The 22,098-nt window shown below is 58.3% G+C and overlaps 1 protein-coding gene across 3 annotated transcripts in view; it reads right to left on the bottom strand.

Moving 5' to 3' along the window:
* The window catches only part of PASK (PAS domain containing serine/threonine kinase), a 34,644-nt gene that overhangs the window by 11,602 nt on the left and 944 nt on the right, over window positions 1-22,098 (bottom strand). For all 3 annotated transcript variants that reach the window (XM_077757313.1, XM_077757322.1, XM_077757330.1), the window contains exons 2-10: window positions 14,034-14,190; window positions 12,085-12,317; window positions 11,227-11,397; window positions 10,393-10,530; window positions 9,781-9,915; window positions 7,673-7,933; window positions 6,088-6,238; window positions 3,854-4,010; window positions 381-1,873 (exon numbers count right to left, since the gene is read on the bottom strand). In XM_077757313.1, coding sequence (XP_077613439.1) covers window positions 381-1,873; window positions 3,854-4,010; window positions 6,088-6,238; window positions 7,673-7,933; window positions 9,781-9,915; window positions 10,393-10,530; window positions 11,227-11,397; window positions 12,085-12,317; window positions 14,034-14,172 — 2,878 coding nt within the window. In that variant the 5' untranslated portion in view covers window positions 14,173-14,190. The remainder of the gene's footprint in view (window positions 1-380; window positions 1,874-3,853; window positions 4,011-6,087; window positions 6,239-7,672; window positions 7,934-9,780; window positions 9,916-10,392; window positions 10,531-11,226; window positions 11,398-12,084; window positions 12,318-14,033; window positions 14,191-22,098) is intronic.

Genomic DNA, 22,098 nt, shown 5'->3' with positions numbered 1-22,098 from the left:
TCAGGAAAATCAAGAGAAAAGTAAAACAAAGATAATCAACTCCCAGGGGCTAGTGAAGGGGCCTGACGAGAACATGATCTCTTAGAGCAGAGCACGTCAGGCACTAGGGCCCACAGAGCACCTCACTGCCCAGGGTGACCACAGAGGTCGTGGCCAGCGGGGTGCATGGAGCGGCTCCCAGGGAGGGACCTCAGCCCACCCCCCTCCCAGGCATGTGCACGCATGACCCCTACTTTCCAAGAGATAACCTCTCACTGCAGGCCATTTGGCGCATCATTTCTGCCAAAACTATTCAGGGGGTGTAGCCCCATCAGACCCCAGGACAAGGAAGGCCCCCAACCAGCCGTGCTGCGCTCCCGTGGCAGCCGCCCGCCACGTACTCAGCCATGAGCCGTCTCGGTGGTAGCAGCTGCCGACATAGGTGCCCTCCCGGATCTCATGCCGTAGGGGGGCCCCAGGCGTCGCTGGGCTGTCCCCTTTCACGGGCGTGGAGGTGACCCGAAAGCTCAGCCTGGGCTCCTCCGATGGGGACTCATCCAAGGGGCCAGCTCCCGGCGACGGGGACGCGTCCAGGGGGCCAGCTCCCGGCGACGGGGACACGTCCAGGGGGCCAGCTCCCGGCGACGGGGACGCGTCCACGGGGCCAGCTCCCGGCGTGGGAAGGACACAGGCTGGGCTGTCTCTGCCACTCACTCCGCAGTGTCCTGAGGACACCAGGCAGGTCTCGGAGGGCTCGGCCAGGCCGGGCCCCAGATGGCTCTCCCGAGACTGCTGAACTTCACCGAGATGCAAGTAAGTGCCCGTCAGGAGCAACAGCTCTCTGTCATCTGGATCCTGGGACCCGTGCCTGTGCACACCACGCACGCCTGTGTCGGAGCCTGCCAGCAAAGGAGAGGGCGTCTCCACAAGCTCTGACAGGGTGCCAGAACAGCTCGAGGACGTTCCGTCCGTCCATTCACCAAAAAAGAGCTCCTTGAGATTCCAGGAAAATGAATTCCCATCGGCCTCCCGGGCCTGCACCGCATCCAGGACGCTGGGGAGGTCTGTGGCCAGCGCGTAGTAGGCCGCGGAGCTGCCCTCACGGCCGCACACGCCTCTGGCTGCCGGGTCACACAGCGACACGGGGGCAGAGAACAGGGGGTGCTCTGCGTGAGGGACGCCCGGCGGCCCCACGAGGCTCCACTTGGACAGCTGCTCCTTAATCAGGCAGGTCTGTAGCTCCTCCCGGTCACTCTCCCCTGCCCACGGCTCATCCAGCACCGGCTTCCAGAATGAGGGCGGCGCTGCCCCAGAGGGGCTCCCCGCCTGTGCGCTCTGCTCGCCCCCGTAACCGGGGCGGTGCGGCAGGAGGCTCTCTCCCACCGGCTGGCCTGCCGCACGGGGCGGGGGCGCGGGCACGACGGAATCAGCCGGATGGTTTGAACCACTGGCGCCGCTCACGCCTGTCCAGTCTGGCTGCGCCTCCTGGCACCGCCCAGTGCTCCTGCCCCCACCCTCTGCTGGAGCTGGGGCCTCAGAGTCTTCGCGTGAAGCAGACGTCCGTGTGTCCCCAGGGCCAGACACGCTTCTTCCCTCAAGGTCCCATGTGAGGCTCTCTGGGGCTGCACGCTCATCTTCCTCCATGACCATATTCTGCGGGGCCTCCAGTGAGGACCATTGGCTATGCACTGGCGGGCATCCTTCTGGGATGTTCCACTGGTCCTCAGGCAATGAGTATTCCTGGGCTGTCTGGCTTCTTTCTGGGACGTTCTTCTGGTCCTTGGACAATGATCTTTCACCGAGGGCTGCTGGGCTTCCTTCTGGGATGTTCTGCTGGCCCTCAGGCAACGACCGTTCCTGGGCTGGTGGGCATCCTTCTGGGATGCTGTCCATTCTGAGGATTGTAACGTGGATGATGTAATTACTTACGGGCCACAGAAGAACCAAAAGGAAAGATCACATGGATCTCCCTCTATTAGACACACGTACAAAGCAGTTACCACCATAAGCTACAACCAACTCAATATTCTCCAGATAAATCCTCATTTAGCAATGATTTAGCAAAGACGACCCTGAACACCCAGAACCATACGTTCAGGGCTCTAGTTGGCATCCTCACTTCACGGTGACGGTGACGGGCCTCCCTGTAGCTGTGCAGCCAGCCTTGGCCCACCCACAGGTGCCCCGGGGACTCCCGGGAAGAAAGGAAAAGGTTTGTGCATTCTGTACCCTGCACAATGTCGACCTATGACCGGCTACAAATGCCATCAGGTGTCACAGCCAACGGGAGACAGGGCTGAGAGGCCAGCACAAGGGCCTCAGAGGGGCGGGAAGAGCTGGGACACAAGCCCACGAGTGTGCTTAGCATGGAAGCCACCACGGAGGGGCCCCCTCAGAGCAAGAGGGCAATCACAGGGCCAAAGGCCCTAGCTGAAGACCCTGGCCCTGCAGCTGGCCTGGCCACTGTGGCCCCACGTGACAGATGATGCCAAGCTCCTGTCTGGGGTCAGCAGCCAAAGCCTGACGCCGGCACCAGGAACGTGGCCGTGTCCAGCCTCGCTGCGGAACGTGTGCCGGCAATCTGGCAAACACCAGGGCAGGTCCCCCAGAGGAAGGAACTGTGAGTGGGATTCTGGGAACAGCTGCAGTTTTCTGGGGAAACTGAGGGCAGGGGGCAAGGGTGTGCAGAGGCAGGCAAAAATCATCTGTGTCTCTCCCTGTATCTATCTCTATCCACCCACCCCAGGCCGTGACCAGGTGAGCTGGCCCCCAGGAAACCACGTCCTCTGCAAGGTCCCAAGAGGAGGCAGAAGGGTCTCACTCCCCTTTCTAAGTAGTACAGGCACCCTCCGAGGGCATGTGGGGCCAAGCCCCGGGCAGGGCAGGGCGGGCACCCTCCCGTGTGGGCGTGTGGAATGAGCCCCGGGCAGCACTGCCCCCGCATCCCACCACCACAGCACCCCAGTAGCCAGGTGTGACCGTGTCACTGCATTCTGGCCACGGCAAACTGAGGAAGTGACAAGGAGGGATAAGGAGGCTTCTGGGAGAGCCTTTAAGGACAGACAGGCTCCTCCCCTCCTCCCCCCTGCGCCGCCGCCCCAGCTGGCACGTGGCAGGGCCCTGCCGGTGCGTCCCGGTGCTTCACTCAGGGCCACAACCCTGCACAGAGACCCGGACCACCCAGAGTGGGCCCCACAGGGAAGGAGCAGAAAGCCAGGGAGGCCAAGCAAACGGCAGGAAAGCAGCAAAACCACGGAGCTACACGGGAGGGGACACGTGGAAAGGGCTCGGATGCACACATAATGCGCGCACACCTCCAGGACGACGCGCACGGGGTGGCCCGACCTGTGCCACAGGAGCCACAGCAGCTGCACGCGCGCCCACGTGGACGGGAGGACGCGCCGGGAAGGCGCCCGCTCCGAGGGCCAGGACGTGGCGCGGCAGCTGCCTCGGGGGGAAAGCTGGTTGAAAAGCACCAAAACGCTGTGCACCGTGGGACCACGACTACCAAGCGGGGATGCCTGATGAGCTTCTATCTCTGCTGTTCTACCTTTCCGTGTGTTCTAACAAGGACTTGCTATTTTGTTACTTAAAAAAGAACAGGTACAAACGATTCTCGAAATAGAGGAAATCTTGCTGTGTCAGCTGCCTGGAACCTTACCCACAGAGCGAGGGTCTCACGGATGCCACCGGGGCCCACGCTGGGGACCACACCGGGGAAGGCGGGAGACACGGCGGCGGCAGACTTGGGCCGCGGAGCAAGCGCTCAGTGGCCAGGAGCCAGCGCCACGGCTGCCGTGGCACCCGTTTCCCCGCAGCACGCTCCTCCACCTGCCCCCGCCGTCAGCGCCCCCACCCTCCTGCAGGCACTTACCGCGGAGCAGGCGGAGGCGCGAGGGCAGGAGGGGGGTGGCCTCCAGGCTCTGCTTGGGCCCCGGTCCCGGCGCAGGCTTCTCGGCTTCCCTCCGGCTCCAGGGTCTCACCTCGCGCCAGGCTGTGGTCTCCAACCAGCGTGCTGTTAACCCTGGGATCTGGCGGAAGAGCAAGACGGACTGTTTCCCTCCTGCTGACCGAGTGCCCCCCGTAGGACTCGTGGGCAGGGGGGCCCTGACCTGGCCTCAGAAGCCGCGGCAAGCCCACGTCCGTAGCGCGTCCCGGACCGCCCACCCCTCACCGCTCTGCAGGTGCCCAGTTGGGGCCAGCGGCCCCCGCTCTCCCCGCGGCCGTGTCCCGGGCCCTGGTCTCCACCGGCAGGACCCCACCCGGACCCTACTACCACCGCAGGAGCTGAAGCGCGTCCCTCCGGCTGCTGAGAGCTCCCTGAGGGCTCTGCTCTGACTCCACGCAAAAGCCCAAGTCCATACTGCGACCCCCACGGCCCTGAGGCCTGCCTCCTGCGGTGCTTCGCTAAAGGCCACCTTCCCAAGGGTCCCTCCCGGGCTCACGGGCCCTGAGACGGCGCCTCCTCCCCTGGTCTTGCTTTTCCTCCTGAGGCCGGTCACCCAGGCCTCCAGCCCAGACTCGTATGTCACAGCCTCCCCACTGCCTCCCGGGCCGGGCGCTTGTCTGCCCACACAGGGCCGAGCACAAGGCAGGTGAGATGGGTCAGAGCAGGTGGGCTGTCCCTTAAGATGGCAGTCTAGATCGGGGCTGCTGGAAAGAACCCTCACCCCCGGCGGTGGAGGTGGTCGGGCCCGCACCAGCTCTCCAGCGGACATGCGGACAGCGGCCGGCAACAGCTCGCATCCCCACGTGCCCAGAAATGCCGCTTCCAAGAGTTCATCCGGAGGAGGCATGGAGAGAGGGGACCGAAGCGATCCCCGTCCCCCAACCATCCACAAAGTTCACACGCCAGACATACACGCTCAGGAGAGACAGTAGAACAGTGGGAAAGAGGAAGACTTGGAAGCAGTGACTGAGAAAAGAAACTGGCAAGGCCGCCGTACAGACAGAGCCCTGACGCGGGGAAGGAAGCCCGCGTGCTCACAGTGGGGCCCCGGTAGAGCCGGCAGCCCCAAAAAGCACCTTGTGGAACAGAATGCCGCAAGGTCACCTCTAGTGCCTGGAAAGTGACCGGGGGGGCATGTGTCCCACATGGGCGTGAGCCGTGGGTCCGGGCCACGTGCTGCAGAAGCCCCCACAGCACCCACAGCACCAAGCACTGCCCGGTGACAGAGATGCTCCCACGTGGCCACCTCCACTCCTGCGGCGACCGTGTCAAACCCTCGCTCAGACGGCAAGTCCGGCCACAGGTGGCAGCATGGGGACAGTGTGTTCCAAGGTGCCCTGAGCCGGTCACGTGCACACGGCGTCACTGCCACACCACCCTCCAAAAGCGCCACGGAGAGCCCCGGACACACGTGGCCGCCTAATGCCTGCTGCTCCCCGGCAGCCCTCTCGTTTCACTTCCGGTGAGCCCCACCACGGGACGGCAGAGGCCAGGGGACGTGAGGAGCGCACCCATCGGTGGGCAGTGAGGGAGCGGGCGCTGGCAGAGTGGGGCCCTGTGGGCTGCGAGCACCCCCAAGGTGGAACGGGGGTGTGGCTCCTCCTCGCTCCTTGTCAATGGAAAGGTGAGCACTGAGGAGGCTGCAGGGCAGGCCCACGCTCTGCAGGCTACGCTCCCGGTGCCTCGAAGCCAGAGAGGAGCCCAGTCAGGGCAGGAGCCGTGCTCCCAGCTTGTCCTCACACACCGCGGCACCTAAGATGTTCACGTCGTGGGGACTTGAGCTATTTGCTTAAATAATACTTAATGCTAAACTAAAATAGAGGATACACGTAACAAGCAAACGTGCCTAGAACCATTTAACTTAGCGGTTAATGTGATAGGCCACGCGAATACTGTCGAAGGCTACGTAACGCTCCACAGACCAGCTGTGGAGCACCACCAGCCAGCTCCCCCGGGTCCCGCTGTTGTCAGACTCACTGCGCGCCCCATCCCCTGGGAACCCGGAAGGCCCACGACAGACAGGGTCTCTGTGCACACCCAGCGGTCACTCGCCGACACTCTCCGTCCGGCCCCACACGCCCGCGCCCCCTCCCTCCGAGGCATGGGGCTGTGTGTGGCTGGGCGGCCGCGGGTGCAGCTGGGAGGGCCCTTGGTCTCACCGGCCGGGTCCCAGCCCTGGGGGTCCACAGCGGTTCCCCCAGGCTCACTCCGGTTGCCAACGTCCGAGCAGTTCAGGTCTGGCAGCGGTAAGGAACCATCAGACGCAAGGTCCATGTAGTCGTAGAAACCGGGAATCAGGAAAGTGATATTCTAGAAAAGAAACCGTGACATTTCAGACCTAGCGAGGCTGCGCCAACTCGCAGGGCCGTCCCACCTTCTGGTCTGGGGAGAGAACGAATGCAACGTGAGCAAGTCTCCAGGCAAGGTTAGGAAAGATACCAGGTCATATGCCTCTCGGCAGACCCACAAAGCCCCTGACACTCAGCATGGAATTTGGGACCCTCCCCCTCTTTTCTTATGAAAAAGACAAAGTCAACAATGGAAGCTACTCATACCAACACCTCCACGTGGCCCAAGCAGGTGTCTGGCCTTTGCCCCATGGTTTCCTTAGGCCTGAAAGCCACGTGTGCAAACTTCACCTTACGTGAAGGATGTGATGGATGCCCAGTATAAGGACAAAGGACCTTGGTGCCTCTGCTGTGCTGGCCCGGGCCTCAGCATGAGGGTCCCAGGCCCCAGAGCTGCGAGGACACGTGCTTTCTCTGAACCCACGTGCGCCCCCTACTCACAGCCGTGTGAATCTGGAACACAGCCTAACCCCAGAGGCAGGTCTATCCGCCCCGCGAGCAATCCCTGCAAGGCCAGGGGGCCCTCAACATTCCCGCGGGAACCCCTTGGTCCAGAAACCACACTGACTGCGTTTTCTTTAGTTACAATCCAACTAAGTTTACCTTCATTTAACTAAATTTTAGCTTACCTGCTCCTTACTATTTCTAGTTAGAAAACAGAGAGGAATCTGTTTTTGGATGCTGTCGCTGGGTCTGAGAACGACAAGAGGGGACAATGTCCCCTCCATTTGTGGCAACCTTTGGTGAACAGGTGCCCCGCAAAAGGCTGCAGGCATCCAAGAGCCAGGCCGGCCGGGCGCACTGGCATGGGGGCCACTAGGCATCAAACTCAATGCCTCAGTCAGCAGCCTCTCCCTCCCCCGTGGCTCCCCTCCCACTGAGTGAGGGGCCGTGTCCCCTTTCCAGCACCAGGAGGACCCTGGGGCCACGTGCAGGAACATCCTATGGCTGCCCGGACGCTCACCCGCCCTCGGAGCCCGGCCATCAAGCGACACACAGGGACTCGCTACACCAGCCCCGGCCCCCGGCGGCCAGAGCCATGAGCAGGTGCACCTGGGGAGGAGCCGGCCCCAGCTGATGCCGCGTGGAGCAGCAGAACGAGCATCCTGCTGACCTCAGCCCAAAGAACCAACCTGTGACCTAAACACGAGACTGTCATGTTTCAGGGCAGCAAGCTTACAGTGGTTTAGAGTAACGGACACAGGCGCTTGGCCGTCCTAGATAAACACAGGCACCCCCACCGGGCCTGGCTCCTGGTGCAAGGAGCCCGGAACACCCCGGCGGCAACCAGGGGGCCGGCCCGGCAGCCAGGGGGGCACAAAGCCTCTGACAAGCACATGTCCTCACTGTGACAATGGACCAGCCCCCCACAGGGGCACACAGGCCGGCTGCCCACCTTGCCCAGGAGCTCCGTCTTTCCGTAACCGAACAGCATCAGGGCAAAGTTGTGGTTGATGCCGTAGATGGTCCCGTCGGGCAGGAGGGTGAGGAGGCCGCTGAGGGTGGAGAACACCCAGACGGACGCCGAGTAGCCCGGCTCGGGGACGTCCCTGCTGACTTCCACCGTCTCGCTACTGGGCTCAGACTTCAGTTTCAAGCTCAGAGGGAAGGTGGTGCCGTCTTTGGCTCTCCCGACAGACCTCTGAATCTTGAGATTCTGGAAGAAACAGCCCCCACCGAGCTGACAGCAGCATCCCGTGCAGCCCAAGCTTGGAGTCTTTGCAGCTTTAGAAGTGAACCCAGCCACACATGCTGGGGGGCACCCCCAGCATCACACTCCCCACGCCAGTCCTCCCCCAACCTCCCCGCACTCTGCCTTTGGCCCGGGGAAAGCGGGAGCTGACCAGAGCTGTGACTGGGGCGCAGGCACCACACCCTAGCAGCCCCCACCCCAGAAAGGCCCGAGGGCAGCACGTGCCAGGGCAACCGAGACACGAGCAAGGCCCGGACTGGTCTCTGGGGGGCAGGGCCAGCGTGCTCCTCCCGCTCTCCCCCTGGGACCCCCGGGATCCCCAGGTCCCACCTCTGCAGACGGCCCAGCCCCACTCTGTCCCCTGTCCTCCAGCCTGAGGGGTAGTGGTTTCTTGCTTGCTGCCACCCCTGGGTGGCCTGGCCAGCCCTCATCCGCCTCCTCAGTACCTCCGTCACCCCCAAAACCACATCCTTGCCTCATGTCTCCCTCCTTAAAGACTTGGAATGTATCCAGTTTCATGTAAATCTTGACCAAGGTGGCAGCCTCACCAGGGGCTTTGAGAGCGTGCTCCCTTTTAGGTTTCGAGAAGGCACACCAGCCCCGGCTTTTGTGCCCACCCCTCACCCAATTCCACCTGCCCCTCTGAGAGTCCACCTGGGAGACAGGAGATCCGAAGGGGTCCATGCCATAGGCATGGCCCTCAACACGCGACCTCCCCTCACCAGCACCGCGCCCCGAACAGGGTCAGGCTGCAGGCCAGGCGCCAGGCCCCAGGGGGCCCCACCAGGAACGAGGGGTGCAGAGCCTGTCTCCACTTGCTGCTGGGGTGTCAGAGGCTCTAGTCTGAGGCTATCACGAACATGCCTCTGGAGCACACTTCTCTCGGATGCGTGCCCAGGGTGGACCTGAGGTCTGCTGAGCAAATAGGTGCTGACACGGGTTCCTTGACCGTCTGAGCTGACGGACACTCCCACCGGCCTTGGGACAGAGGAAAGGACACAGACACCCCCCAATGGCCCTGGGACAGAGACAAGGACACAGACACTCCCTCCGGCCCTGGGACAGAGGAAAGGACAGGATGTTCCCACAAGCGTGGGGACAGAGGAAAGGACACGGGGACAATGAGGACTGAGAGATGGCGGGAGGGGCTTCCAATTGAGCCGGGAAGCTGAAAAATTGCCGATGGCCACTCAGAGGGTTCGGCTCTTGGCCTGAGGCCAGCCAGAGAACGGGTGCGTGCCTACGGGTGTCCTGAAAGCGTCTCTGATTCCTTGCAGCAGCAGAGATGACTTTATGCAAAAATCAACAGTCCAGTCTGATCCTACAGGTCGCTGGGGTGTGACAGCAGGTGAACCCGCCGTAGTGCAGGTCATTGGTGTGAAGGCTGCACACTAAAAGGAAACAGGGCTCCCGGGAACTGGTGGGATTCGGTCGGCATCAGAACCTCCCCCCGACCCCAAACCACCACTACCCCCAAAGCTGCCAGCCCTCCCCGATCTGACTGGCATCCTGCCTTGAGGGGACACCTGCCATCAGCCAGGCCTCCCTGCTCCTAGAGACCCCAGCAGGCGTTCGCCAGCCCAAGCCCCTCGGAGAGGACCGAGGGGACGGGGTGGTCAGTTAGAGAGCCACACAGGCCCTGACTGGGTCCAGGCTTCGGAGCCCAGAGCACAGCAGGTGGAACGCAGGGCCACGGAGCACAGGCCCCAGCCTGTGCGGCCAGGTCATGGTTCCGGTCTGAGGGCTGTATGGTCACCCATCACTGGAGATACAGACTCCATGGGGTCGGCTGAGGTCCTCGGGGGTCCCACCTGTGGGATGGGCCTGCCCGGTGGTGGGAGCTGCACAGAAGGGATGAGGTCTGCGATGCGCTGCCCGAGCACCTCCTCCACGGACGTGTACCCGTGCAGGAGAGCGAAGAGACTGTCGCACGATGTAACGATGCCCTTGGAGGAAACACCAGTGTTTTTAAGCCTCAGGGTAAAAGCTTCTGGCACTTCAGCGTCAAACTCCACCCAACACCAAGTCACGAGCTGTTAAGTTCGCGCCACACCCGTGGCAGAAGCGTGAGAGGTGCACACAAACTCTCTTGCTGCCACGCGAACCCACATTCTGACTTCTCGAGGCGCCCTCGGAACTGGCACACGCCGCGCCCGCAGCTAGTGGCCGAGGACTGGGCGCCAGCCCTCACACCGTGAGAAGGCAATGCTGTGAGCGGTTCCGAATACATCCCGGTTTTACACATGAGGAAACTGAGGCACGGGGAGATCGGACTGCTTGCCCACGTGCGCACAGTGAGGGGTGCGGCAGGGCAGCCTTCCATCGCCCCGAAGGCACACAGCGGGCCCCAAGGTGAGCTGCAGCTCCGGGAGCCGGGCCCAAGGTGCAGCTACGCATGGCAGAGACACCGCAGGCACACTCACATCACTCTGGAAAGTGACCCAGGCCGAGACGCGCTCCACGGGCTCCAGCACGACCACACAGCAGAGGCGCTCCTGCTGCACCTTCTTTATCCACACGGAAACTGGAATCTTCTCCCCGCCGCGGCTCACGATGTCCACCTGTGAGGACAGACGGGCTTGCACCTGGCTCTCCCGGACCCCAGGCCTGTGGGCATGTGCCGCCTCTGCTCACCTGCCCCACATCTCGGAAATGAACCAAAGTACAAGCAAGGTTTCTGACATTTAACCTAACAGTCTCTGAGCAAACATTCTATGGGAAGAGGAGAGTTTTCACCAGCATCATTCAACAGAGCAGGGGAAATGGCATCCGTGACTTCTTAAGGAAACATTGATACGTGATGAACACATAAATTTCTTCATGACAGTCAGTCTCGGACAGGTGGCTTTTTCAGAACAGTGGACCATATCTTACTCCCCGTGGTGCCCAGGGCCGAGGGCTCAGCATCTAGCATGCAGCTCAACCCGTCAACGTCCTGGCCGACGCACCGCACAGGGTGGACCAGGGCCCCAGAGAAACATTTCCAGCCCCGCCAGCCCCGCCAATGACCACAGACACACAGAGCTGGAGATTTAGGGGTGGGAAGATTTAGGGGTGGGGAGCGTAAGATCAGAGCATTCACCTGGCACTCTGCAGCTCTGCAAACTGCTGACCAGCCCCCTCTGCCGTCAGGCTGTACGCCCCTCAAGCCAGCCCAGCTGTCCCCAACATCAGCGCCGAGGGGGAGACAGTGGCTGTGGTGGCCAGCGACTGGCTGTGTTTGCAGCGGCCCCCAGGGGTGAACGCCAGGCACTCACCACTGTGCCAAACACGACAGCGGCGTGGCCATCGGCCTCCACGTGCTCCTCACTGAGGGCCTTCACCACGTCAGAATCTGGCTTCAGGAAGAACTGTGTGAGCTTCTGGCCGATCAGGTCAGGGCTGCTATACCCCAAGAGCTGGCAAGCCTTGTCATTGGCCACCAGGATCTGGGGGTCACAGAGAGGAGAGGGCACGAGAATCACCAGGAGGCCCTCTAACTCCCAGACACAGCACAGTCCAGTGTCCCCTCACGGAGTCCTGCGCTGGTGGGCTCACAGCAGTGATGCCCTGGGTCCTCCAGGGCCTTGGCCACAGACGGGGACACAAGAAATGGCAGCACCTTGACCAGGCGCCCCACGTCACCAAGACTAAGTGGAAGTGTGGGGACTTAGGCCACACTCCTGCCACCAAACAATTTCAGCTCTGCGTGCACCTGCGCGCTCTGCAGACATGCTGCACGCACGCTGGGAATGCACTCTCGCTCTCGTGGCCAGCGCCTCAGCCGGCACGAGAACGCGCCCGTCCCCGCCGCGGCCTCCACCTCGGCCTCCACCTCGGCCAGCACGAGAATGCGCTCATCCCTCCCTCGGCCTCCGGCACAAGAATGCACTCATCCCTCCCTCTCCCTCAGCCTCCCCTCTGCCTCCAGCATGAGAACGCGCTCGACCCCCCTGGGCCTCCCTGGCGAGAGGACTGTTTGTTGTGGTTGATTCTTATTTACGTGGCTTCTGCAACTGCACAGGTGAAATCTGACCCTTGTCTGACTGCACTTATCACAAACGCCTCTGTTTGAGGCCACGGGTTGAAGGCACAGGCCACACGCTCCCAGCAGGGTCACAAACTGAAGCAAATACCTCTGTGGTCTTGGCGTCCACGGTGAAAACGGCCTTGTTCGGGTTGCACACGGGGGCCGGGAGCAGGGGTGTGGGCCGGCCCGGGGACAAGCCCCGCAGCAGGGAAGAGCAGGACGCGCCCCCCCGGGGCCCGGCCGCGTCTGCCTGCTCCGGCGCCGCCAGGCAGTGCAGCCTGCTCGCACACATGTTCTGGGCAGCCAGCGACGACAGGCAGTAGGAGCTCCATCTGCTTTCTGGAAAGAGAAGGAAAGGAAGCCTTAGACCTGCCGGGAGCGCTCTCTTCAAACACAGCGCCGCACGCAGCCTCTGTTCTCAGCTCCTGCCAAAGGGTCCGAGGGTCACATCAAGCTGCCGTGCCGGTTCGTACCCAGTGTGCGTCTCAAACATCCCCAGAGTTCGATGGGACAGTCCCTGGGGGCTGTGCCGCCACGCAGAGTCACACCTATGGGAAGCTGGCCCGGGCTCAGCGCTTCTGTGTGAACACACTCTGAGGCCCCTTCCCACCCAGCCCCGGAGGGGTGCCTCCTGTGTCTGCCCTTATTGACCCTCCAGCCACTGCCTGGCCCTTGTTCCTGGAAAGCCTCCCAAATCCAAGAGCTGCCTGGCTGTCCTGGCCCCTCCCTCCACCCCTCATTCACCGGTCAGCTTCACACACAAGCCCTCCAGAAACCCTGCTCCCGGCAACAAGTGCCGGGGTCCCCAAGGTGCTCAGCCCCATGGCCGGTTTTCAGGGCTCACCCACCCCCACTGTCGGCAGCCCTGGGCCAGGGGGCGGCTCCCCACCTCCTCAACCTCTGCCCAAGACAGGGCTCCCTTGTCCTCCACCTGCCTGAGCTCTCACCCGGCCACTCCTTGGTGGCTTCCAATACACTTCACCTAGGAATGTGCTACGGGCCCCCCGCTGACACCCCTGCCTTGCCTCTCCCTTTCCCATCCTAGTAAAAGGCAGCTCTATCCTTCGAGCAGCTCAAACACCAGGCAAGGACAAGTCTTCCCTCCTTTCCCCTCCTCAGTTCATGGGCTGCCCCCGACCATTCTCTGAGCCAGGAAACTGCACGGCCTTGAGCCTTGGCCCTCCTCTTCCAGGCCGCCCCCAGCCCAGCCTGACCCCCTCTCAACACGAGGCAGGCGCCGAGACCCCAGATTCCCCCCTGCTCCCCATGCACACACCAGCCCATGCTCCTGAAGCCCACGCTCCCGAGGGCGAGGGCGGCTACCTGGGTGCCTCATCGACCCGCCCAGCGCTCCCCACAGGATCCCCAGCCCTCACCTTGGGGACCTAGCCTCTGCTTCCCTCTGAACAGGCCCCCCTGAGCTCCCAGGCGGGCACGTGAGCCCTCTTCCGGGGCTCCAAGCCTCCCCCTCTGCGGGGCTGTTCCCCTCCGCCTCCCTTCCTCCAGCTCCAGCCCCTTCCGCCCTCCTAACAGACTCCCCGTGTCCTCGGCGCCCCGGCTGCAGCGCGCACCACTGTCTCCCGGAGCACCGCCTCCGACAACAAGCCCCTCAGAGATGTCCGGGCTCTGGAGGCACCAGCTGAGGTGGGGGAACAGTGAGCGAGTGGGTAGCAGGTGCCTCGACCTCTCGGCCCGGCACCAGGGAACATGTCCGGTGCTGGGAAGCTGGCTGCCCTCAAGCCCGCGGAACTCGTCCGCATCCGGGAGGAAAGCCTGGGGCCTGCAGCGCAGCCGGTAACTCTTTACTGAACCAAATGGGCAAAAGTGTGTTTTACTTGCAAGGCAGCCCAGCCCAGTGAGGCGCTCACACACTCTGCAGAAGAGGCTCCGGCCTGAGAATCACAGCGTGGCAGGCGCAGGGAGTCCGGCCGGCACTGCAGCGGTGCACGCTGAGCACCTCCTCTCTGCAAGAACAGAGAGCCCGGCCGGAGTCCAGAGTGCCCCCTCGCCTGCATTTTCAACTCCGCCGCCCACGATGCGCAGAGGGGACATTACCGGAGAGGGCCATCCTGCTCTGGCAGAGCTTCGCAAGCCCATTCCTTCTGCTCGGGTGTCTGTGTGCCGAGGGCGACGACCCGTGGGGCCCGGAGGCAGTCCGTGCACCAGGGCTCTCTGCGAAGCCTCCGTCCTCCATTCCGTCCTCCACCAGGAGCTGGGAGGACAGAGGAACAACCGTCAGCTGGAAAACGAAGTGAACTCCGTCAGCATCTGCAGCACAAGAACCAAGAGGCAGGTGAGCCAACGACCTCTGCGAGGCGGAGAGCAGCTCAGCCCCAAAGGCTCCCGCGCAGCCAGCTGACAACGCGAGCCCCGCAGGACCAAAGTCCTGCTATGAGAAGCCCTTTCTGCGAAATGCGGGAGAAGAGATGGGGAAGAGAGAAGAAAACGGGGAGAGATCGCAGCAGGGTGGGAAGGGACCAGGAAGGAAGGCCCAGGCCACAGCTGCGCATCAACTAAAGGTGCTCGCAGGCCACAGGCATTCCCAATGCCACGAGCAACTGCCAGTGTGGGAGTTTCCCCGAATCCAGTGCATCTGACCAGCCGCACCCAGAATGATCCACGGGACTTCAAACAAAATAGCAATGCAAGCCCAATGCAGAGTCGGGAGACGGGCCTGGCACCAGAGATTTGTGTTGTTAACTTCTTATTTTTAAATATCTGCAAGCAGCTGTAAGAAAAATAAATACAGAAAAATCTCATGCGTCCTTCGCCGTTTCCTCCAATGGTGACCAGCTGCAGAAGCACTGTCTGGAGGCCCAGGTCAGGGGCCTTGATGAAGTGAGGATCCCTGAGCCCGCGTGCGCTCTTCTTGATCACCTTCTGAGTATGCAGAACCTGCTTCCGAGACGGGCACGGGCCTCTCCCCCCACCAGGGCTCCCTCACACACACAGGCCCAAGGACTGGCTGAGGGGCTTCCTTTACAAAGAAGACCAAGCTTCAGTGAGCAGGCGGGGGCACCCCACAGCATGGACCTGCTCTGGAACGGGAAGGTGGCTGCCCCCTTCCCCACCACTGCAGCACTGAACTCCAAGGAGGCCCAGCCCACCCATTCCATCTTGGCTTCAAGGTCATCGTGAAGATTCACCACCAGAAGAGGGCAGTGACTTTCATAGTTAACAGCTTTGAGCCCCATTTATAATTTTGCCTACAGTGTTAAGAGCATGGGCTCTCCAGCGTGTTCACGCTCCAGGCCCCTCAGCGGTTATGGCCTGACCAACGCCCCACTCGGCCGCCAGCTCCTGTGCGCCGTGGGGCAGGGGCCCCCTAGACAGACAGAAAACTGGAGACCCTACTCTCACGGGTGTGGAAGGGTGTTGACATTGAAAGATGCAAAAGCAATGGGGGACGGGACAGCAGAGGAACAAAAAAGACATCAGAACAGCATCAATTTCACAAACTGACGTTGTGACTGATGTCGGCGCCTGGTGGGGATCGGCGGGGGCTGAACGCTGCTCCCCAGCACAGCCCCCCGGCCCGCCAGCGTCAGCCCCTTCTGCGCACAACAGGAACAGCGATAATGCACAGCTCTCAGCGTGCTGGCGAGAACCCAAGGGTCTCAGCTGCTGCTGTGAATTAGAAATGCCTAATAGCTGTGGGCTGTCAGCTTGGGAGTTGACGTAATTAGACTGGGGCCCAGTGGCACCCCGTGACTTGCCATGTACAAAACCTAGTTCCAGAGGAATTTAAAAACAAAACGTAAAAGTTTTAGAAAAAAAAAAAAGATGAACACAATGACCTAGGTAACTGCTGAGCAGTGCCTGTATTTCAGAACAGCTGGAGCTCATCAAGAATACCAGTGCCGTGGCCTCTCTGAGCTCCTGAAATATACAGACTTAGAAAGATGCACACGAGCTGTGACCAGAACTGTAAGAGAGTCACCCCACAGAGGCAGGGGCTTCCCTAAGAGATGCTGGGGCCCCGACAAGGAACAGTGTGGCCCTCGCTCAGGAGCCTGGTCCCTGGCAGAAGCAATCTTCCCAGAAGCAAAGCATCCTAAATATAGGCCTGAGGCTTCCAAAATCAAGAACAAGCAAATATGCTCTCTTCCAACGAAGTAGACAGGGAAACAAGCTACCTTCAGTGAGAATCTACAGAAAAATCAAACAGATTCAGACCCACAAGAATATCAGATATTAGAAGTACCCATGTATATGTTTAAAATATAAAAGATGGGAGTCAAAAAGTGAGAATAAGTGTTTCTCAAAAATAACTACATACTGGAAAAATTAATCTCAGCATTAAACAAATGAAGTTGTAATTTAAAAACTTTCCCACAAAGATCTCTAGGCCCAGTTGGCTTCACTGATGAATTCTATCAAATGTTTAAGAAGGAAATAACATCAATACTATACAAACTCCTCCAGGAATTAAAACCCGGTGGAGCACAACAGCCCAGGGTTTGAGACCAGCATTACCCTGATACCAAAAGTGGACAAAAACATGGCTCGAAAGAGAAACCACAGACCAAAAACTCTCACGAATGAGGATGTGTAAATCCTCAACAAAGCGCTAGCAAACCCACCAGGCAATAAGTAAAACTGGTACTCGACAAAGCAGCGGGTTTGTCACAGGAGTAAAGGCGGGCTTCACATTTGGAAATCAGTGTAATTCATCATATCAACAGGCTAACGGAGAAAGAAGAAGAAAAGGAAGAAAAGTCACACAATCCTAACATATGAGTGTGTTGAAAAAGCATTTAACAAAATCTAACACCCCTTGATGTGAAAAAACACTCAACGGTTAGGAGTTGAGAACATCCTCAACCTGATTGAGATCGTATATGAAGAACCCACAGCTAGCAATAAATATGCTTGCCTTCCAAGGTCAGCCTTCCAAAGTCAGGAGCAGGGTAAAGAAGTCCATTCTAGCCTCTTCTCCCCGGTGCTGTCCTGGAAGTCATAGCCAGGACACAAAGGCAAGAAAAAGAAATAAAAGGCACCTATACTGGAAAGCAGGGCATAAAGCTGTCTCGATTCACAGGGGACATGATCACCTACGTAGAAAATCCTAAGGATTCATAAGACTAGTAACCTTATTTTTTTTAAAGAGGGTGAAGGAAGGTTTTCAGTTGACGCTTCACCAAAGGAGGCACCCAAATCACAAAGCACGTGAGAAGAGTGTTCACCATCATTAGTAACCAGGGAAATGCAAGTTAAGGCCGTAGCGAGCTACCACACGCAAGCACCGGGGGGCTAAAATTACAAGGAATGGAAACGCAAAGTGTCGGTAAGGACGGGGAGCGGCCGGAACGCTCACAGGGCGTTGGCGGAACCCCCGATGCACGCAACCCCGCGCCGGAAAGCAGTCTGCCAATCACCCTGCAGCACAGTCACTGCACTAAGTGTCCACCTGAAGCAGAAAAGTGCACGGCCACGTGGACGTCCACAGAAAGGTTGCCAACAACTTAATTCAGCACAGACCCGAACCGCAAACCGGGCGGACATCCCTCAACAGAACACAGAAGCAAATCAAAGTGGGCCCACACAAAAGAACGCTCTCGGCAACGCGAACGAGCGGACGGGGAGACAGCAGTGGCACGGATGAGTCTCAAGCGTGGCGACGCCGACCGGCAGCCAGCGCAGAGGACACGTCCCGCAGGCCCCGCGCGCTCGGGCGCCGGCGCAGACAGGCCCCATCCGTAGGGGCAGCCGGCGGAGCAGGCGCTGTCCGGGGCGGCGGTGCGAAGGGCAGGGGTGCGAAGGGCAGGGGCTGACTCTGGGCACAAAGGGGATCCTGGGGCGGGTGGAAAGGCCCTCGGGCTCCACTGTGGTTGCGACCGTGCGGTTGGGTAAGCCCCCCAACACTCCTGGGCTACGTCCTTAACACCAGCACATTGTATGGTCTGTAAATGAGCTCAGTAAAGGTAACTGTTCACGTCATTGGATGAGTAAGGCAGGCAGGTAGTCATGGCTGAAAAGAAAATCAGAGGATTGGAAGAGCTGCGTGAATAAGGAACCCGGAACGCGAGAACGTAAAATTACGAGAGAGAAGTTAAGAGGTACAGGCTGAGATACTCTCACATCTAACTGGAGGGAGGGGGAGAGAAGAAACGTCTGAAGAGGTAAGAGCGAGTGAGCTTCACTGACAAAGAAAGAAAGGCACAGGTCCAGGCCCCTGAGCGGCAACCCCGCCTGCCAGAGGTGAAGGCCGGGCAGGAAGCCGTGCTCGGCGGGCGAGTGTGTCTGGGCAGCAGTAACCAAACCTCAAAGAAACAGGCGGGTGCCCAGCCGCAGGCCTGCGTGGGCACCAGCCTGGGACCCGTGCCTGCGGGAGGGCCCATCGATGGAGAAACCCCGCTGCCAGCACGCGGAGAGGCCGAGGGGCTCCCCCTCCGGACCAGAGGGGGCCTTGCGCCACCACACGGAAAGCAGCGTCTACGATGTGAGACTTAATTGGTCAATGTCAAAATGCTAGGCTTTTAGAAGACAATTAGAAAGACTGTCTGTAGGACTTGGGCAAGCAGAGTTTTCTTCAACAAGACAAAAAGCTCTAGCTATAACGTAAGCTTGAAAACTTAACATTAAAGTGGAGGACACCCGTTCACAAAAAATACTACAAACAAAATGATATAAACCACAGGTTGGGAAGACATTTGCCACACATATATAAACAGAAAATATCCAGGATAGTGTAAAAGGTCAGTCATTTAACATTTACAAAGTTCTGGGGCATCTGGGGGCTCAGTCGATTAACCGTCTGACTTCGGCTCAGGTCATGATCTCACGGTTTGTGAGTTCAAACCCCGCGTCGGGCTCTGTGCTGACAGCTCGGAGCCTGGCGCCTGCTTCGTATTCTGTGTCCCCCTCTCTCTCTGCCCCTCCCCTGCTCATGCTGTCTCTCACTCTCTCTCTCAAAAGTAAATAAACTTTTTTAAAAAATTTACAAAAATCTAAAAGACGCACAGTTCCATAGAAAAATGAAAACAGGGATTTCACAAAAGAGGAAGCCCTAATGACCAATAAGCCTATCACAAAAGGTTTACCTTTATTAGCATAATCATGACCACTGTACACCAACAACATCAGCAAAACGTACTAGTTCTAATAACATCAAATACTGATAGAGATATGGATCAATGGGAACTCTAACAACTTAATTCAATCTCTTCAGAAAACAACTTAAGTCAAACAGTAGTCTACAGGGACAGTATATCCCACTCTCAGATTTATACTGGATGGAAATCCTTGTACATATGTAGCAAGTCACACTCAAGGATGTTCAGGGCAGCATGGGTCACAACAGCAAAAGAAAAAACTTGTTCATCAACAAGAAAATAGATTTAGGGGCGCCTGGGTGGCTCGGTCGGTTAAACATCTGGCTTCGGCTCAGGTCATGACCCACGGTTTATGGGTTCGAGCCCCGCATCGGGCTCTGTGCTGACAGCTCGGAGCCTGGAGCCTGCTTCAGATTCTGTGTCTCCCTCTCCTTCTGACCCTCCCCTGCTCTCTCGCTCGCTCGCTCACTCTCTCTCAGAAATAAATAAAAGACAGAAAAAAATTTTTTTAAAGAAAATAGATTTAAAATTCTAGTATATTCATACTATGAGTTATAACAATTTCTATACACACAACAAAGATAAATCTTAGCGAAATAAGTGAAAAAATCAAGTTACAAATGACCATCAACAGTAAAACTCCCTTTTTATAACACCCCCATCTAAATATATCGTGTAGGGGTATGAACGTATGTGATAACCCTAATCATGAGGCAGGAGATTTCCTCTGAGGGTCCAGCAACCAGCAAGTTGCAATGGTGGGCGGCACGATGGCCCAGGGTCTTTTAGTTCTGAATTTGGGTAGTGGGCTTAAATGCCTTCACTTCATTGTTATGATTCATGACTAATGGGGCATTTATCCCTTTGTATGAATCAACCAGCACGTACTAAAACGTTCAGAGATGTTTCCTACACATAGGTATGTATCCAGCATGGCATCCTAACAGCTACGGCTGGTTGTGAACCAAAAGATGAGGAAAAATCAAGAGAGAAGGTAAATAACAAACCACTAGAATGTGTTGCTCTCCTTCTCCAAGCATCTAAAGGGACTAATTCTTCCTAAAACAGACATGATCATATTTTTGTTTCTGTTTCTACAGCCAACCTATAGACAAAGCAAGGAAATTTGATTATAGCTTCAGACTACACTGTAAATGTTATACAACTTTAACTTGTAAAATAAATCAATAAAACCATGACTCTTCAGATTACTTCGTAAATTTAGAAAACTTCGAAAAAAAGGTAGTAAAACTCTTTAGAAGACGTTGTAAATATTATAAAGGTTTACTTTGTAAAAGTCACAAGAAGAGGGAGAGGAGGGAAGGAAGGGAAGGGAGGGTAAGGACCAGTGCTTGATCCTTCACGGGAGGAGGGAGATAAAGCATTTAAAACTGACGCATTAAGACGGGGATGCAAGAAAGCCAAATGCTCTTCCCTCTCGCCTTCTGGGCTGTCTGCAGTCTGCCGTGAGCCAGTTCAGCATCGCAAGCCACACGCACACGGCGTGGAAGGGAGGCCCACGGCAGCTCTGCAGCCCCATGGGCACAGGCTGGCCTCTGAGAGCGCACGGCCCGGCTTCATCAACCTTAGAGTGCTCCTGTTCCCACAGGCTTAACTCAAACGCTAACCAGAAACACCTGCAAGTCCAGCCCTACGTTTTCAGGGTCGTTTTTCTGGGTTTTTTTTTACTTTGTATGTGCTCTGAGCACAAGATATAAGAAGTTGAACCAGAGAGCACCTGACAGTGTCTCAGGGTAATTCCATGGCTGTTGCTAGTTTTGATTTCAGAAGGCATGAGTGACCCCACCCCCCAAACACACACCAAAAAGAAGCAAGGAGAGATTTGCAGGGAGCTTCTGGAAAAGTACTCTTTGCTTTTATGGGTGAACTTCTAGAAGCAACCATCGTTCTCTCACTAGAACACAAGCCAGGAAGCAAACAGCTCCAATTGATCCCACCACTGCTGTACAACCAGGTGTGGAACCGGCCTCGGGAAGAAGCCAACACGGGGGACAGCACAGCAGAGGATGGCAAGGACGGCATACTGAGCCACTGGATAAACCCACCCTGAAATCCTCCTTCTTCTGGGCTTCAGGTTTCGGGGCCAATAACTACTCAGAGCCTTCCTGAGACAGTCTGTTTCTCGCCTGGAGGTGTCCTAAAGAATATCCAGGGTGACAGATGCTGTGATGGGGGATGTAAGCAAAGGGCACTTCTCGGACCTGAAAGGCCTCCTGGAGGAGCCACCAGCAAGGCTGAGCACTGAAAACTGGAATGAAGAAGCCTTCCAGACAGACAGACAGAGGCACCTTATGACAAAGATTCCCACAGCACCCTGGGGAGTTCAGGACACAGGAGAGTAGGTGGAGATGGGCCTGGAAAAGTCAGGCATAACTCCCAGGGCTTTCTATGTCTGCCCAAGCAGACTTCTTACCAAAGATGGACTTTAAAGGGGTCTGTGCTTGGGAGTATCATGACCAGATTGGCAGTTTACAAAGGTCACTCCAGAAGCAAAAGAGTTGGAGGGTGGGGAGCCAAGTAATACCGGCAAGAAATACGAGGTCTTAAGTTAAAGCAGTGGCAGAAAGATGGAGAGAGGAACACACGGACAGCACTTGGCACGGGACTGACCTAGATACACTGGGTGATGAGCCGGGAAGGGAAGGGAAGACAAGGCATTAAGACCGCATCCCCAGTTTCCCGCTCAGGCCGCTGCCATGCTCTGGGGAAAGAAAAGCTAGTGAAGACATGAGTATGGATAGAGCCAGGTTTGTCTGCGACACCCAAGTGGAGATGTGGGAAGCAGTGGGCGTTCGTGCCACAAATACCCGCTGGCAGCACCGTCCTGGGCGCTGGAGAGCAGCTGAGAGCAGGAAACAGGCCCTGGTCTCCCGGGCTCGCCATCCAGGGGGAGGGCAGGCAACACGAGGCAAACAAAACACGGGCGGCCAACTCCGGGGATGGACGGCGCGCCGGTGGGGTTAGGCCGCGGCCGGGTCCCAGGCCCTCAGGGCCCCAGGGCCGGGGCGCCGCAAACGGCGGCAAGGCGGCAGCAGGCCGCCACC

Source organism: Crocuta crocuta, unplaced genomic scaffold (assembly GCF_008692635.1).
Source record: "Crocuta crocuta isolate KB4526 unplaced genomic scaffold, BGI_CrCroc_1.0 scaffold290, whole genome shotgun sequence".
Classification (NCBI taxonomy): domain Eukaryota; kingdom Metazoa; phylum Chordata; class Mammalia; order Carnivora; family Hyaenidae; genus Crocuta; species Crocuta crocuta.
Note: the sequence above shows the minus strand (reverse complement) of the source record. Positions and strands in the feature narration are given on the sequence as shown.